The sequence below is a fragment of the Blennius ocellaris genome (genome assembly GCF_963422515.1).
Source record: "Blennius ocellaris genome assembly, chromosome: 10".
NCBI lineage: Eukaryota > Metazoa > Chordata > Actinopteri > Blenniiformes > Blenniidae > Blennius > Blennius ocellaris.
The window spans coordinates 17,631,028-17,647,822 of NC_137659.1; the positions used below are offsets into that span (position 1 = coordinate 17,631,028).

The following is a 16,795-nucleotide window of genomic DNA, read 5'->3' on the forward strand; positions in this document are numbered from 1 at the left end:
TGTATCCTGCAGAGGTGTTTCTATATGTAAATACTTGGAGGGTCAAGATTTATTTCAGGTCAAGTGAAACCACTGAATGCCAAAGTAAAGTGGGTGCACAACTTTTTTTGCCACAACATTATGACAACCTTATAGGCACTGATCCCATAAAAAAGGTTGTGCACTGGAAATAGCTGGATAAAAAAAAAAGAAATTAAATTGTAAAAAACAAAAAGAGAGAGAGAGAGCAAAATCTGAATTTGAACCTGGATCTGCAGTCTAAAAGGTGAAGTGACACAGCGTCACTTACTTTACAAAGTTTATAAAGGCCAAGAAAAGAATAAAGAATATTGGTGACCCCACTTTCATGGTAATGGCGTCTTTTGCAGCAACTTCAAACCATGTTATTTAAATGACTTGTTTAACTGTTCTGTAGTCACTTAATTTGCAAGAAGCAGTTGTCGTCCCCCAACACAACACGCGTAATGATGTGTTTTGTGATGACAGCTGTTGTCTCTTCTTGTCTGACTGCATGCCACGCAGATAGTGAAAACTCCCAAAATTACAGTGGTAGAAAATAAAACTACAAAATGTGTCCGTTCTTACCCGCAGAACATCTGGATGTTGTAAAGTGTCGGGTCGTCCTCCAGAGGAGCGAGCTGCTGGAGACACAGCTGCTCACATCCTCCATTGAAGCCGTCGGAGCAGTCGATGCCGATGTGGTGGTCGTAGCACCCGGTCCCATCCTTCATCGGACTCAGCCCTGGAGGGCACTGCGGGAGTGGGCGAGAGGCTTTAAATGACTGATGTTAGCAATTAAATTTTTCTTTTTCTCTCTCTCTTTTTTTAAATTTTAAACTCCATTTAGGGACACTTTCTTGGAGCTGCCTAAATTGTGAGAAGCTGCCACATTAGCACAGATCCCAGATGGGACAGGTAAAAAAACCCATAACATCTGTGCCACAGAATGCAAACAGTCAAATTTCTGTTCCCATTAGTGCTGCCTGTGTGAGCACTGAGTCCAATGTGTAAAGCAGCACATGGCAGGATTTTTCATTGGAAAAGATGAAAACATCAGGCTGTAGAACAGAATGCAGTCGTAGGTAGATTGTGTAGATAGTAGATTGTGATACTAATACAAGTACTAATACAAGTAAAGCTAAATCAAATGTCCAAATGGCAAAGGTTGCTTCTAATTTGTTGAAAACAAATAAAAAATAGTGATAATTAGCAGAAACCTAAACCTACGATAATGTATCAATTTATAATAACAGATTTGTTTTAATCCAACTTAATTGAGAACGAGGACTGTGAGGTTATATAGATCATGCATTTGTAAAGCTATTTTCCCTCAATTTACTGTTTGAAAATGAAATAAGCTGACAAAAATCCAATCAAAACAACTATAAAATGCCTGTGACTTATATTAAATTGTCAAGTATTGTGCAGTTTATCTACACATTTCTGGAAATGTAACGAAAAGCAACAGTGTGCAAAGTCTTTTTCCTTTTAAAAGAACAAATGTGGAAACAGGTTTGGAGAGCACACGCAAACCTGAGAATGAAGTCTATCTCAGCCTCTGATGAAGTAACTTAAAGTAATTAAGCACCATCATAGGTAACTTACTACCTTGAGGTATATTGTTAAGCTTTTAACCGCAAAAGCAACCTCAAGAGTGTCAGGCACTTTCAAATCGATGTAATTAAAGTCAGTAAACCTGAGTATAAAAAAAAAAAAAAAGAAAGAAATTGGATGGGCCAAAACAGAGAGAGGCTAAAAGAACAGACAAATGCAAGTGTCAATGTGTGATACATCACAGTAAAGAGCGCAAACCAGTTCCCCAAAAACAAAATGATGGAACAGTGACTGGTCCGGGGTGTAACCTGCCTTCAGTTACAGTTTGTCAGCTGGAATCTGATCGAGAGACCAATGACCCACTGATAAACATTTTAGTTCTCCATGTTTTTGAAAACCAATTACTAAATTAAAATAAATACATAACTTTAAATACATTTTTCACTGTTTACTCAAACTCTGGCCGGTGTAATTGAACTGCAGACATGTTTTCCATATGCAGAGAATAAAACAAGAAGTAGATTGTACCACTAATAACAACCACATATCAATGTTCCTATATGGCCAGATGGCTGTTTTCTTTTACACTCCTGGCTCTTATATATACGTGACATATTGCATCTTATGTATCATGTTTTTTTTTTTTTTTTTAAATCATCCCCCCCCACATCAAGGCAACACAAGACTTGCAAAGGTTCCCTACCATGTTAGTAGCTGTGAGGCTGCACTGAGGCACAGCAGTGCTTTGAAATAACTTTTGACATACTCAACTGCTTATAATCACGGTCCATAAATACTTGCTGACAGGTACTACGACAGGTGGCACTCTAATTTAAACACTCCACATATCCCAGCTAAAAAATTTAAAAAAAAGAGCTTTTCTGTATACGATTACAACTGAATTTCAATTTGTATTAAATTATTTCACTAAATACACTTCAGCTGCAGAAACATATACCTGTGCACTCAACATATAAGAAAGTGCATTTTGATTTTTGAAGCATGTGATATGGAACTATTGTAAAATCAGACAACCTGAGTAGTTGAGTGTTAAGGGTTTGCAAAGGGACTGCTGGTAGAGGGATTCGAACCACAAACATCTGGTTACTTGCTTCACTTAGCTATATGATGTTATTTTGGGTTGTTTTTTTTTTTTTTAATCTGATGAATTTGGTGGCAGTGGGAAGGAAAGTGGGAGCGTCTCAGAAGTAAGGATAAGGAGCTATAACGACTTGCAGTGGTTGTTGCAAATCATACTCGCCAACAAGCCACTTTAAGGTCAACAATTAACCTTGTGCATTTTCAAAACAAGATTCAAGGAATTCCAAACAATCTCCATATAAAAGTGTAGAGAATTAAATGATAATGTACCCCTTCAAATGTTTTGCAAAAGAAAAAAAAAAAGAAAAACTCCACAAATAAAGGTCAATCATGTAAAGCGGAGCAAGGCTTGTTCCAGAAGCAACAGCGTACTCAAACATTTCACACAGCATGGATGCCCTTCAGGAAAAACTCAAATCAAGAGAAAAGTGCTTACTTCAAACTTAAAGTTCAAATGCATATAAGAAAAGTGCTGTTTATAATCATGTCTCAATATGTGATGGACTGCTCTTGAGTCTTACTTGAAAAAACAGGGACGCACTGAAGTGTAATTTCCCCTTCGGAGGAGAGAGACTCCAAAATAAGAGGCTTGAAGGATTTCCTTAGTGGAACATAAAGTGGTTGCTGCTAAAGCTAAACATGTGAAACCATAAAATCCTAAAAACCCCAAAACAATGTCGTCGTATATCCAAGAATATATGGTCATCATGTGAATATTTGTTCCCATCTATGAGCTCTATTAAGGTGGACTGGAGTAAAGTAGAGCGAGCATCTGTTTGTTATCATTGCTAATTATAAAAGCCATTGACTATATGAGGGCCCATTAGTGGACATGGTTACTGAAAAACAAAGTATATTGTGCATATATTGAAATTTCAGGAGACTGTTACACAGACCTCACCTGTCTTACCCTGAGGAAAATAAGATGCTGGGTAAAAGGAGGAGGCACACAGTCATGCAGTGGTTAGTGTGCTTCCCTCATAATGGCAAAGTTCTTGGTTCAAATGTGGGTTGGACTTCAGAGCATTTCATTTGAGGAGTCTGCATGTTCTCCCTTTGCATTGGGGGTTTTCCCATCACAGTCTAATAACATGCATTTAAGGCAATGTGGATATAGTGGTGGGTGTATAAAATTCTACAAAAAGCAAAAGAGAGGGTAAGAAACACTAAATTGTAATGCTTTATTAACAGATATGTTTGTAAATAAAATAAACATTTCAACATATGAACTTCACTGTACTTTGAGCATTGAATTGTAATGGGTTGAGGAAAGAATGATGGATTGGTCCTTGACAGACATTTTCAGCAGTCGGCCGAGTTGTTTTGATTCGAGAGTATTTACAATGGGAGGATTATAGTTTTATCTTGTATATATTACCAAGAAAGCCTGCACCTAGTTTCTCACCATATTATTTACTGTGACATTGGGAATAACAAGTGCGGTGATGAAGTTTCAGACAATCTGCATAATCTATAATGACACTCTTATAAGAATGATTTCTGTTGGGTGGTGCGATACTCAATGTTTAAATTCAAATTTGTTTTACAGTCAAGACAAGGCTGTCTGCATATTTGAATAGTATAATGAAATCGCTCAGTTTAATATATGAAGTACAAGAAATTAGACCAAAATATGAAGTTTTAATAGACACACAGACAACTTCTTAATGCACCCTGCAATGGAGTGAATTTACAAAAGAACTGAGACCTCATTTTACCCCAGTTTCCTCCATCTACAGCCTCGTTCACATTTTCCCATGCTTTTTTCTCCCCCCCTCTCCACAGACCTGTCAAGTTGGATTCGCATTATGTTTTCTGTCAGCTATTACTTCAAAGGAAACTTTGATGGAGCACATTTTAACAAGGCACCCCCAGTCCTCACAACAGTGACGAGGCAGTTGGTTTCCTCTAAGCACAGAAAGATCAGCAGCAGTTTATTTCATAACGTCGGCCTGCTGTACTCATCACAGAGCACAGGTGGCTCATTTGGCTAATGAAGCTCTGTTATGGATCCCTGCCTGCTTTACATTTTTGTAAAGGTGCGTTTTGTTTTTGCTCTTTATTTTTTTTTTACATGTGATGCATATGTAGTGTATGCACATTTTGAGACTTCCTGCTGGGAAGATTATTGTAATTCTTTGGCAGTAAAAAGTTCTACTCTTTTCAAGCTTTCAACTCTGGTGGGTGTTTCATATACAGGCAGAATAATTCATAAGAATCTGCTTCTCCTGTCTGTATGTGTTGTTGGAGTCAAAGCAATAAATAATTGTCTGCATTAATCAATTAATGTATTAAGGCGGCAATAATGTATTAAATTGCATGCCGCTACAATCGACCACTCTGTTTACTAACGTGTTTACAGTTTCTTTTAAAGTCAATGAAAGTTATCAAACACAAACATAAAATGTTTTCTAAGAGTGACCCGAATATGACTCATCAGAGAAGCCAAACAGAAATCATAATGCTTAAAGTCTGTGAGCTCGGAATCATCAATGAATATGATGGGAAATGAGGAAATGGCGGACAGATTTGTGTCAGGTAAAGATAAAGATAAAGAAATGGGGATTTAACAGAACGGAGATGAGGCAGGTGCCATCAAGACATTGCTATCTGATAACAGGATCGCAGCTGGAACAAAGCCTTCCTACGATACGGCTAATAAGGTTGTTTCATTATGTGTAGTATGAAGGAATGGGAATACAAAACAATCCATCGATTGAAAGCTTTGGCAGCTTCCAGCCTACTTGACTGTGACAAACTGTATGCACACGGTGGCAAATTGCTCCTTTGGAGAGGGAGCAGGAAGGCTTTTCATGCTAATAAACACCAGCTCAATGAGTTGTGAATTCTCATTTTGTTGCAGTTAGTAAACAACTCAGACCAATTTATTCAAGTATTTCCTCATTACAAGGAAAAAAAAAATGCAGATCCTTAATACGTCGGCTCCATTTCTCAGCCTCAAATGATTTGAACGTCCTAAATTATTTCACCCATGTTCACATTTTCGGTCTGACAGGTGACAGACACATTTATTGTTGTAGCACTTGTACAGAATGAGGTCACATGCTGAATGAGTGGTCCCTGGTCTTGGTCCCCGAATAAACTGATATTGATTTTGTCACCATGCAAGGGGCCATTCTGACATATGATTTATTACTTGCAATGCAAAGAGCACACAAGACATTGAATCTCTGCACACATCTGGGCAGCAGAGTCTTTAAATCATTGGCAGTCACTGCACTCAATGGATGTGTGGATACGCCGTGCAGGCTGAGGGTAAGCTGTATTGATGGGTCACTCCACTGGTGCTTGCTAGCCACAGATAGCTACGGTTATTGACTGCCATAATAGGCTTCCGACATGCTGGAATAGTGATAACTCCAGACTATTGTCCAGATATATGTAGGATAATAATCATTAAGAATTTACACCCATCAGATATTTCCTCCACAGGTTATCACTTGAGGTTTCTAAACAAATCATTTCTAACCCTCTAGAATTGAAAAAAAAATTCAATCCCACCCTGAACAGTCACTTAAGCCTTTCAACATATCCTCAGGAAATTAGACACTGGCTGTTTCTTTGAGGGAATCAACATATAAAGGAAAACCTGGCACACACACAATGTCTGACATAATGAGAAGAAACAACCCAGAACAACTACTTGTTGAAAAGAATGTGAGGTTCTTCTAAATTTTTAAGGTCCACAAGTGGTTTATTTACCCGCTTTGAAATGAGTTTACGCTGCAATTGTGTCTTATAGCCCCCTCAAAAATGATATGACATTTATGAGTAAAGGATAATTAGGCCTCACATGGAATTTGTCCTCCGAAAACATTTTACGACATTTAAAAAGGTTGAAAAAACCGTCTCACGGACCTCGCTATGATAAAATCCCTCGAGGTTAATAAAAAAAGATGAACTTATAATTCTTACTCCCAATTCACATGATTTAACGTTATGTTGAATTTAAGAGCTCAGCGATCTTAAAAAAAACAAAAAACTGCATGTAACTTCAAATATTGCATATAACCAAAGCTCCACCATGTGTCTGTCAGTGAGGGTTCACCCATCAGGGCCTCGTCAAACAGGAAAGATTCTGTATTCTTGCTCGCAGCAGATCAAGTGTTATGAACTATGTTTCGAAAGGCTTTCAAGGATTGCAGTAAAAGAACTTTTTCACAGCGCAGCAGTCTTGAACATTAGCGAGGGCTTTGAGAGGGTTCAGCTGTAGAATTTCAACCTCTAAATCCGAGGTCAGACATTCATGTTTTAAGCCTCTGAACAACCGACATTCATTTCACATTTAGCATAGAAAACATGCAGCTTCTTTCGAGATGAATCAAATATATGGGATAATTTAATGTTTTTAAGCTCCTTTGGAACATGAAGAAGGTTAAAGATGAATAAAGTTCAGTGGCCTAAAGAAAATAATCATTGGGAAGACACAAGCAATGTCACAAAGTGAAAAGAATGAGAGACATGTATTATTTAACATTTTTGAAATATGCATATAAGAGAATCGCTACGGAAACTGCATCGGTTATTGTGTGTGGCATTTACAGTATGCATCTCCTCTGAGCTGGAAAGGGCATATATCTCCTCCAAATGATGTACAGGTCACCAGTTAATGACCATCCACTGACACTAACAAAAGAGTCTTTGAAGGCAAAGTAATCACCATTTATCTCAGATCATTTAATAACCAGACAGTGAGTGAGTGCAATGTCTGCTCCAGTGTAGAAGAAGCAAGCAGTACAAAGCCTGCTCTGGAAAACCCCTTGAACCGCCATGCCTTTTAATCCTATTTCTTAATGGAGATAAATTCCTGCAGTGCTTTTTGAGGCTTAAGGGAATCAACACTGTGCTACTGCCAAACACCAACAAATCCCTGCAAGAGGAGCTGGACAAACTTTAAAAATTTGTCTGATGATAGGATTGGTGAAGAAGTAGAATGCTGGAGGACTGAAACAGTGAGATATGCCATTCACCAGAAAACCGATTCGTTTTTGAGGACGACCTTCTGTACACACAAGGTCAGTGGATTAGAGCCATCATGTGAAAATTTCAGAGAAAAATCCAGATTTACCAATAAAAGAACAGAAAAGTGCGGTTGTAATTTATGTATACTATACAATGTTGTGTGATTAGCAATTTAACTCAATTATTTTCTGCCATACAACTCCAGCCACCATGGTCTCAATGTGTCTATTAAAATGACAACTTGATTAAAAGAATATATTTTGATTCACAACTAAATGTATGAAAACATGGTTAACCGTTATGTGTATTACACTGTGGTGCAGTTCTCTAGTTAACAGTTTAAAAAGAAAAAGGAAACTTTGTTTTGCAGATCTCTCTTGTGGATCTGCCCGACAATAATTTTCTGCTTCCACAAGAATAGGTATGTGCATAATTTATTGAATGATTTTCACTGTTCAGTTTTACCTTTAAACATTACTCACCATCCCTCGAGTGACTCCATGTTGTCATATGTGTGTTCCAAATAAATCATGCAGGCTATATAAAATATACAAGCAGCAAAAAGGTCATATGAAGAGTAGCTTTAGGTGTGTTAACTCTACAGTGGTGGCCTATTATGTTCTCAAGTCTGAGCCTGCAAGGCTTTGGTTGTTTGTGTTGCTGCTTTATTTAATTTTAAGACTGTCCTCAGTGAAAAGAAAAAAAAAAAAAAACCCCACTGACAGAATAGGTTGTTTGTTTGAATGCCAGAAGCATCTTGTGTTGGCGCTGACCTGACAAAGACCTCTTGCAGATGTGTGAATAATGACTGTTGTCTATCACAAGCAAAGCAGAAGCAGCACAGCAGTGTTCAGCCTACATTTGCCTTAAATGATCCCAGTTTGAGCTCCTCGTCTGACAACATTTAAAGGCAGAAAATATGCATAGTGAATGACCACACATGAAGCGGTTTCAAAACACTGCCAACTCCCCATGTCCCTGTTGCTCCTCTAATCTATGTCCAACAATTCTCCACACTCGATGTGTTTACGTAGATTGAATATTGGACTGTATGAAAGCCGAAAACCAGTGTGCCTTTTGTGATGAGCTGCTGTAGCTATCCACGGGATGAAATAGTAATATATTAAACGCTTACTGAGGCCTTCGAACCGTCATTGAGACTCTTTGGTGAAGTGATTGACTAAAATACTTTCATGTGTCAGAAAAAGGAAAGGTCCTGGTGTTTCTGAAGAGGCACACTGGAGAGGTCAGGTGATGATCACAATACACACAGAGGTAAACATGTAGCATAAAGCTAAAGCATAAAACTTTAGTAAATGTTCCACTGAAATGGAACATTTACTTTCTTGCCTGACAACTGGTTAAGTGAAACTGTGTCTACTGTCTATAAGTGTGAAATGCATTTTGTTACTCCAGCATGTGTTACAATGCAAAATAGTAAAACCAATCAAATTTTATTAAATTGCAAAACTTAACCGCCTTGTTTCAATATATTATTTACATATATGAAGCTATGATGCCAAATCAAGTAGGTTTGATAGTTTCTAATTTAATATAAAGCTTTACCGTGACAAACTTTTTTTGTTGTTGTTTTCAATTAGCATCTTAACACACTTAGTAAATAATACGTGTTATCCATAGATGTGAACAGGCATCAGCAAAATTTTATATTTTTGTCCCCCCCGAAAAATGATTTGGCCAGAAAACACTATAACACTAATAGATTGTGATGGATAAGTTGATTGTTGACAGTTGGTCACTCTGTTTAACAAGGTGGGGCGCTCATCAAATGTGCAGCTGTCAATTGTTTCAACACTGAAACGAAGATGTTTTTTTATACAGCTCACCACGATTTTCAGTTGAATGGTATCAAAACAGAAACAGGCTACTGGAAAGCCTTTGTTGAGCTTTTTTGCTTGTTACTTTCGTCTTGCATTCGGGTCGTGAAAATACGAGTGTTACATTCTCTCCTTATGTTCCTCCAAAGACATATTTGTATAACCATGTGTATTGATGTCATGCATACATTTAATGTCCTGATAAAACAGCTTTGTTATAAGTCTGTGTATTAGAATTCAAAATCGACTGGAGCATCAAATAGAGAATTGGGATAATCCGCTTGCCAAAAACTTGCAAGTTTTCTTCAGCACTGTGAAAAACAAACTCACAGGAGTGTGTGCAGAACTACAAGGCAGAACGATTTTGCAGCCTAAAACATTATTCAAATACTTTGACTTGCCTTTCATGTTTCTTATTAGAGAACGTTGCCTGGAGAGTTTTTCATAGTGTGTGATTAGATAAGCAACTTGTGTCAGAGGTCAGCTTATCCCGGCACTCCCGGATCCTCAGTCTAGTCTCCTGTGGATGTTACGGTGGGTACGTTTAGAACGGAACAGTTTGGACATTTACTAACCCCGCTCACCTCCTTCACAGCAAAGTGCGAAAGAAAAATATGGAGGGAGCCCTGGGTCAAATGAGCACACTGCGTCTGAGAACCTTTAAGGATAAAGCTCATGTTTTCTGACCCCAAGTGTTTTCATTTACTGCTGGAACGCGATTGCAGTGCTCTTTTCATCTAAAATATAAATGATTGAACAATCACCGTTGAGCTGCTACTGGTGATGCATGCGAGTTGTTTACAAAACTCTATGCACTTAGGAGATGTGGCATTTCCCATTCAATTAAGAGAAGGTTCACAGTTTGAAAATTAGTGGAACACACTTACTTTGCCAGCTTAAAAAGGACCTTGTTACTGTGAGCAGGATTTCTGACAAAAGGAAGCAACGCACACATTACTTTCCACACAGCATAAATAATGCTTGTCTATTTAAAAATGCCTGCTGAAGTCTGACTTCAAGTTTAAGTTTCTTGGACTAATGAGGTGGTGGTGTTGCTTCTCTCTGCAGTTTTCGCACTCCGGTCTATGAAGAGCTAGACTTTCCGACAGGATTATTTGAGGTTATGAAGTCAAAGTCAGACACAGGTCATGGACGGCTGCATTGGACACTTAGCAGAGTTGGCTCGCTCTCTTGAAATCAAGCTGAGAAATTCCACGGCTGCAAGCTGCATAAACATGACAATTTTTTGATAATTTTAATGATTTATTTGTGGGTAATCCTGTGCGCTCTGTCAGTTCTACAATTTTACAGTTGGGTAAATGATTGATAAGACTAAAATCAATTAAATTCAGAAGGGGAAGCTTCAGCCTTGTTGAATTTCACATTAAGGACAGCATGTTTAATTGAACCGACTGGATTCACCACCAAATTCTTCCCACTCCTTGTCATTCTTCCTTCTTTAAAAATGTGAAAATTCCATTTTCACACTTTCCGAGACTATTGTACAGGAAGGCACAAAAGTATGGGCGCGACAACAGTGTGGAGAATGAGAAACATGCACACCCCCCCCCCCCGGTGTAGAGCACCCATCCAAAGAAATTAACTCGAAAGTTTTGTACTTTTAAAAAAAAGTTTCAAGTGAGAGAAATAGGCTTCCCAAAATCAGGTGAAACACTTTATTTTTCATTGTGTGTAGGAGGTTATGTGCAACAACAGAATATTCCCTAATTAATTATGGTTTTCTGCTGCCAAAAAAAGATTTATGTGGCAACGTTCACACTTCAGTTGAGTCATTTCCTGCATATCTATGGAATCAAAACTGTGCTTCTTTCCTTAGTTTTGTATCATTGCTCATAAGTCTACACACATTCACAAAGACGATGGAGATGACATGTTAAATAGTGCTGGAAAGTGTCTGCACATCACCAAAAATGTACTATAGTACGTTCAACATGATATTGCTCCATTATTAATCACCACCTCGGAGTACGACTAACAACAGTTAGTATATAGTTAGTAGTATATATATATATATGTTTTTTTTTAGCTTATTGTTCTTCTCTTTTTATATCTCTGCTGACAAAGATGGTGTAATTGTCTTGATAACGGTTGTTACAGATCACCAAGGGGTTTGTGGTGAGTTAGAGAACTTTGCACGCACGCACGCACGCACGCACGCACGCACGCACGCACGCACGCACGCACGCACGCACGCACACACACACACACACACACACACACACACACACACACACACACACACACACACACACACACACACACACACACACACACACACACACACACACACACACACACACACACACACACACACACACACACACACACACACACACACACACAGCCAATGACCCGAGGAGAGAAAACATCAGTAGTGACAATCTAATGTGCTCCTATTCTTCTTTAGGGCTGAGGTCTGGCTATATCTCTGCCAGGTATTGACTCCACTCAACACTGCTTAGTGTCCCAAAATGCGATCCCAGTCAAGATTGGTTTTTGCTGCCTAAGGGGAAATACGCCAATACAAAGTGGAGAGAAGAAGGAGTGCTTTAGCCAGCAGCACACAACATGGTGCTGGTCAGGACTGTTATTAAAAAGCACCAAGTAAGAGAGGTATTAGGTGTAACTATACATAGTGTAGTTACTATGTTGCTATGATGCAGTGCTGTGTGGTCCTTCATATTTAGTAGCACAGCAAGCTCAAATCATTTTTGCTGTACAGTATAGATGGAATACAATTTGAAGGATGACTAATGCTTTTCATTTAAATCATTCTAAAACTGAGCAAAACAAAACCAAACCGAACTGAAGAATTACCCAAAGTCAAATTAGGAATATGGAGAGTGCACGAAAACCGATATATATATATAAGCAAATGATCTCAAGAAAGGCTACTACAGAATTTAATTTTGAGACGTGGGAGAAAATCCCTCAATATAAATGACAGTGATCTCAGCAACAATCTTCAAAGGTCCATAGTGAGGGTCTCAATCCTCCATTCAAAAGGGATTTCTGCTGCAGAAATACAGAATCCATTCAAAGCGGTGACCACTCACAGCAGGAAGAGAGGAAATTTGAATAAAAGTATAGAGAAGAGCTGCAAAAGCTTAGGAACAAAGTTATCTGAACTGACATTGATGGCGATGGGAAATATGTGCTAAACAATGAAAACCTATTTGAGGCTGCGGTGTGTCGTGGGCTGGCATAGGTGCTTCTCAAATGGGATCTGTAATTGCTACTGCTGATGTAAACACGTATTCATAGTTTCTCTGCCAAGAAGTAGAAAATGATAATACAGAAAGACGAGGGTTCAAAATGAAAAGTTGAGGAGTGGACAAGGTAATCAGCAACCCAACATAGCAGCTGAGAAACACCTGGCAATGGTTGCCCGAGAAGCCGGAACAAGCATGACAAAAGAGGAAAAAACAATCTGGTGAGTGAACGATTTGGTACAAAGGCAGGAAAGTGTTAATGTACTGTATGTCACATTGATGACTGGTTAAAGTTTACATGTGTTCTGTATTGACTTACCACATATTCCCCTCACCCCTTAAACAAGTTTCAAGAAGACTGTCTGTTATTTGTTTTAAAATGGATGCTGGTAGTTTGTGTGGACTTATCAGATGGATATCATGACCTTATATGAATTGGTATTGTGCACTGAGTGATGGAAATAACACTGCTCTTTGTCGGCGATTCAGATTCCTTTTCATTGGTTGACGTGGTCCTGTTCACATGAGACGCATGTGGAGCTGTCAAGTTTCATGGTTTTAGACCGCGGGTTCTAAGTATATGCAATCAAGAAGAGTATATAATGGCACAGTTCCTAGTATATGCAGTTTTTCTCTGAAATACATTAACAGAGACATGCTCAGCTGGACTTTACAGCCACATGTATATGTCACTGAATGGATGTACCTCGTATAGATTTAACACTGTAGCACTAAGGTATATAATCACATCAACTGTGTTAAAGACTTTGCTGAAGTTTTAGCTTGCTGTGCATCAAAGGATCATTACTTTACTTGGTAATCATTGTCTATTGTGCAATTAAAGGTCTGTTTCCTGAATGTGTATAGACTCCATACTCTATCTGTGTTATGTCCTGCAGTTCTGAGGAAACAGTGTCATAATTCTGAAGTGGCTGTTTCAATGCTGACAAGAGAGAATACAATTTTATTTCCAAACTGCAGCTTTGTTCTTCTCAGTGGTTGCTTTATAGAGTGTCCACTGTATCTGTCACATTTATAAGAGAGTGGTACTTGTAGAAATAGTTTGCGTGAATTATTTCATCTTGTGATGTAGCCATGTCTGCTGACGAGAACCCCGCAGAGGAGATCTTGAGCTCAATGGGACTGCCAGTGAGAATTGGTTGAAAATTAAAAGGGTACAAAAAACAAAACCAAATGCTTACAAAGAACGAACCTGCCTTTATTTTTTTTCATCATTTCTACTCCCCTTCTTTTGTATTGAACCCACTAATTGGACTAAACGACAGTCAATTTCTGTCATTTAATGATGTGAATTCCAACAGTGTTAACATTATCTATGTGCAGTTCACATTCACCTGTATTTTGATCTACTCATTGTCTAAATGTATTCTTTGTGGAGTTATACATGTTCCAATTTTGTCTGCATGTTCTATCTATATATCATAAAGTCCTAGAACAGACCATAGACATGCACATTATGTTAAGGATTCTGAATTAGCCATGTGTATAAATGAAGGTCATCTTTAATTAATAAAATTTTTTTTTTTTGTAATGCTATGGAAGCTCTGTGTCGGATGAGGCCTAACCTGATTTTGTCCCCACTCTTTATGAGTCTTTGTGTATTGTAGTTCAACTATGTTAAATAATTGCAACTTATTCAAATTGCATTTTACATTTTCAGTATTTATAATTATATTATATTATTACCATTTAAAGGTGTGTTCATGGTCTTTGTGAGCTTACATCTCCCGACATTTCATGAACCTGCAGTTATCTGTTGCAAATGATCGAGTGATCGAGTTAATGTGTGTAGGTGGTTGCGTGTCCTCTTAACCTGTTAGCCAGGATGGGCTCCTCGTATCGATAGAGCAGGTATAGAAGATTGATTAATAGATCGATAGTAATCTGTGACTTTCCTTTAGATCGCTTGGATATATTTCTAATTTAGCTATTTCACTCGCATCGCTGACAGAAACTTTGCCCCAGCCACACTGTACATTATTCCCCTCGCTTGTCTATATCTTGCATGCAAGTCTTTCTTCCTCTCGGAGCTTGTTGGCTGTGTCCCAGCTATTCTCATCATTCCATCTTGGTGGCAATCTGTTCTGTCAACAACATCCTTGTTTCCTACCATTTCGCAAAGGAGACAAGTGACAAGACGGAGCTAATTAATCTCACAATCATGGTGTGATTATTACGCTCTCGCTTCCAGTGGCGTCGCCCGCTGCCTCTCCCCAGGACTGCAATACATCAGTGAAGATTGAGCGGGTCGGTCAGTGTGGACCACCAGCATCACACAAGGAGAGATATTAAACGTAGACAGGACAGCTAGTGGCAAAGCGGACGAAGACAAGGTGTTAATTGATTAGGGTAGAATCGGAGCGCTGGGGCCCAGCCAGTTTACCTCCCTGATTAGACGGATGAGAGGCTCATTTATAAGCCGACAGTCACAAGATAATTACTAAAACACACAGTAATATATGCAATGGCAGCCGAGAGCTCTGCTGCGCTGATGGACAGGAGTGGGATGTGTTTGTGTGTGGGTGAAGATCACTGGCTTCACTTACTCGCGATGATGTTAATAGGTGCAAGTTTCAATGGGCTTTTAATGATGTCTCATTTGAAACCAATATTGGTCAATTCCAAGGAACTGCCATAAGCGCAAGGAATTTAAGCAAACACTCAGTCAACAAATTATGCCATTCCCCCCCCCCCCCCCCCCCCCGCTCAAGATTATGCTCTGAACATAATTTATAAACTCTTTTCTGCACTCACCTGCTTCCTCTCATCTCCTTCATGATTGATAATTGTGTACGTTCTGGGCCAGATTTACATAAATAAAAGAGCGGGGCAAATTTTTGCTGCCTCTTTCATTCAATTTGCGCTCACAAGCTGTGTGTAATTAGCATATGATTTAGTGAAACAGTAGCTGCAGTGCATGAGGTACACTTCCAGGAACAGTCTGCAAAATGAAAGAAAACACCTAAGATATGGGATGAGATCACAGAGGGGAGAAATATACTGAAGCGCATCAACACGCACAGAGGCCACAGTTCAGTTCCACCTGTGAAGTACTGTTGACTGCAGAATACAGTGCAATATAGACCTTACATGCTCATTCATAATTCTAATGGAAGTGTCAATACCAGAACAAAGTAAATACATTCTATGGAGATAAAGTGAGGCAGGTAAAAGAGTTTCATTCATAGCTTTAAATTCAGTTTACTCAAGATGCACTGAGTCTTACAAAAGGGAAGAGTTGCAAACCAAAACCTCTACTTTCTCTCACAATCTGCAAGCTGGTGTCTGACAATGATTTCATAGTGCAATGTTTTTAACAATACTCTAATCTCTGTTTGGTTAATGTAGGAAGAAGATAAGATGTAATACTGCAGAGCTATCCTGCCCTCATTATAGGGACTTAGTTGATGTGGCTCCCATTGGAGTGCATGAATGGATGTTTCTTTTTCATTTGTCCCGAAAGAACCATAAACCAGAAGTTTGCAACCATGCGGCACTTCATTCTCTTTATTGTCCCTCACTTTAGCTTTTCAAAACTGTACGAAGATCAACAGTATACTATTTCTATTATCATTGCACAGGAGTTTCTGAGCCCAACCTTCAGCAGGCTAACAAGTCTTTCATGGCGAGTGTCGTCTCCAGGTAAATATCTTATGGTGGGATATTGCAAAAATGATTGATTTAGTCTTATTTTTGTTGCCATTTTCTCATGCTTTTAACAATGTGTTCATCTTTTAATCTTTCATTATTCTCCCTCTGTTTTGCAGTTCATGTAGGTTGATGTAAATATTACTTTTGTCCTAAAAATTACAAATAAAAATGTCCGCCTCACCTTTTAGTTGGAAAGGTTTTAGCCTGAAGTTTCCAACAAATAAATACTGCAATCAAAATGAGCAGCTATTGAACCGCAGTGTCTGATATTTAATTGAAGCAAATTTTGTGTGGTGTCTGAATATATTACCGTCTCTATAAACATTATCAGGACCTGCCAAATGCATCAATTATCAACTTTTGCTTTTTAAGCAGACAGGAAAAAAAAACAAAAAACAGCTGGCATTACCTCTC

The 16,795-nt window shown here is 38.6% G+C and overlaps 1 protein-coding gene across 1 annotated transcript in view; it reads right to left on the reverse strand.

The window, feature by feature from the left end:
* Positions 1-16,795, reverse strand: part of astn1 (astrotactin 1) — a gene marked incomplete at both ends in the record, with an annotated part of 359,967 nt that overhangs the window by 181,103 nt on the left and 162,069 nt on the right. The window contains one exon of the mRNA XM_080503139.1: positions 586-752. Coding sequence (XP_080359265.1) covers positions 586-752 — 167 coding nt within the window. The remainder of the gene's footprint in view (positions 1-585; positions 753-16,795) is intronic.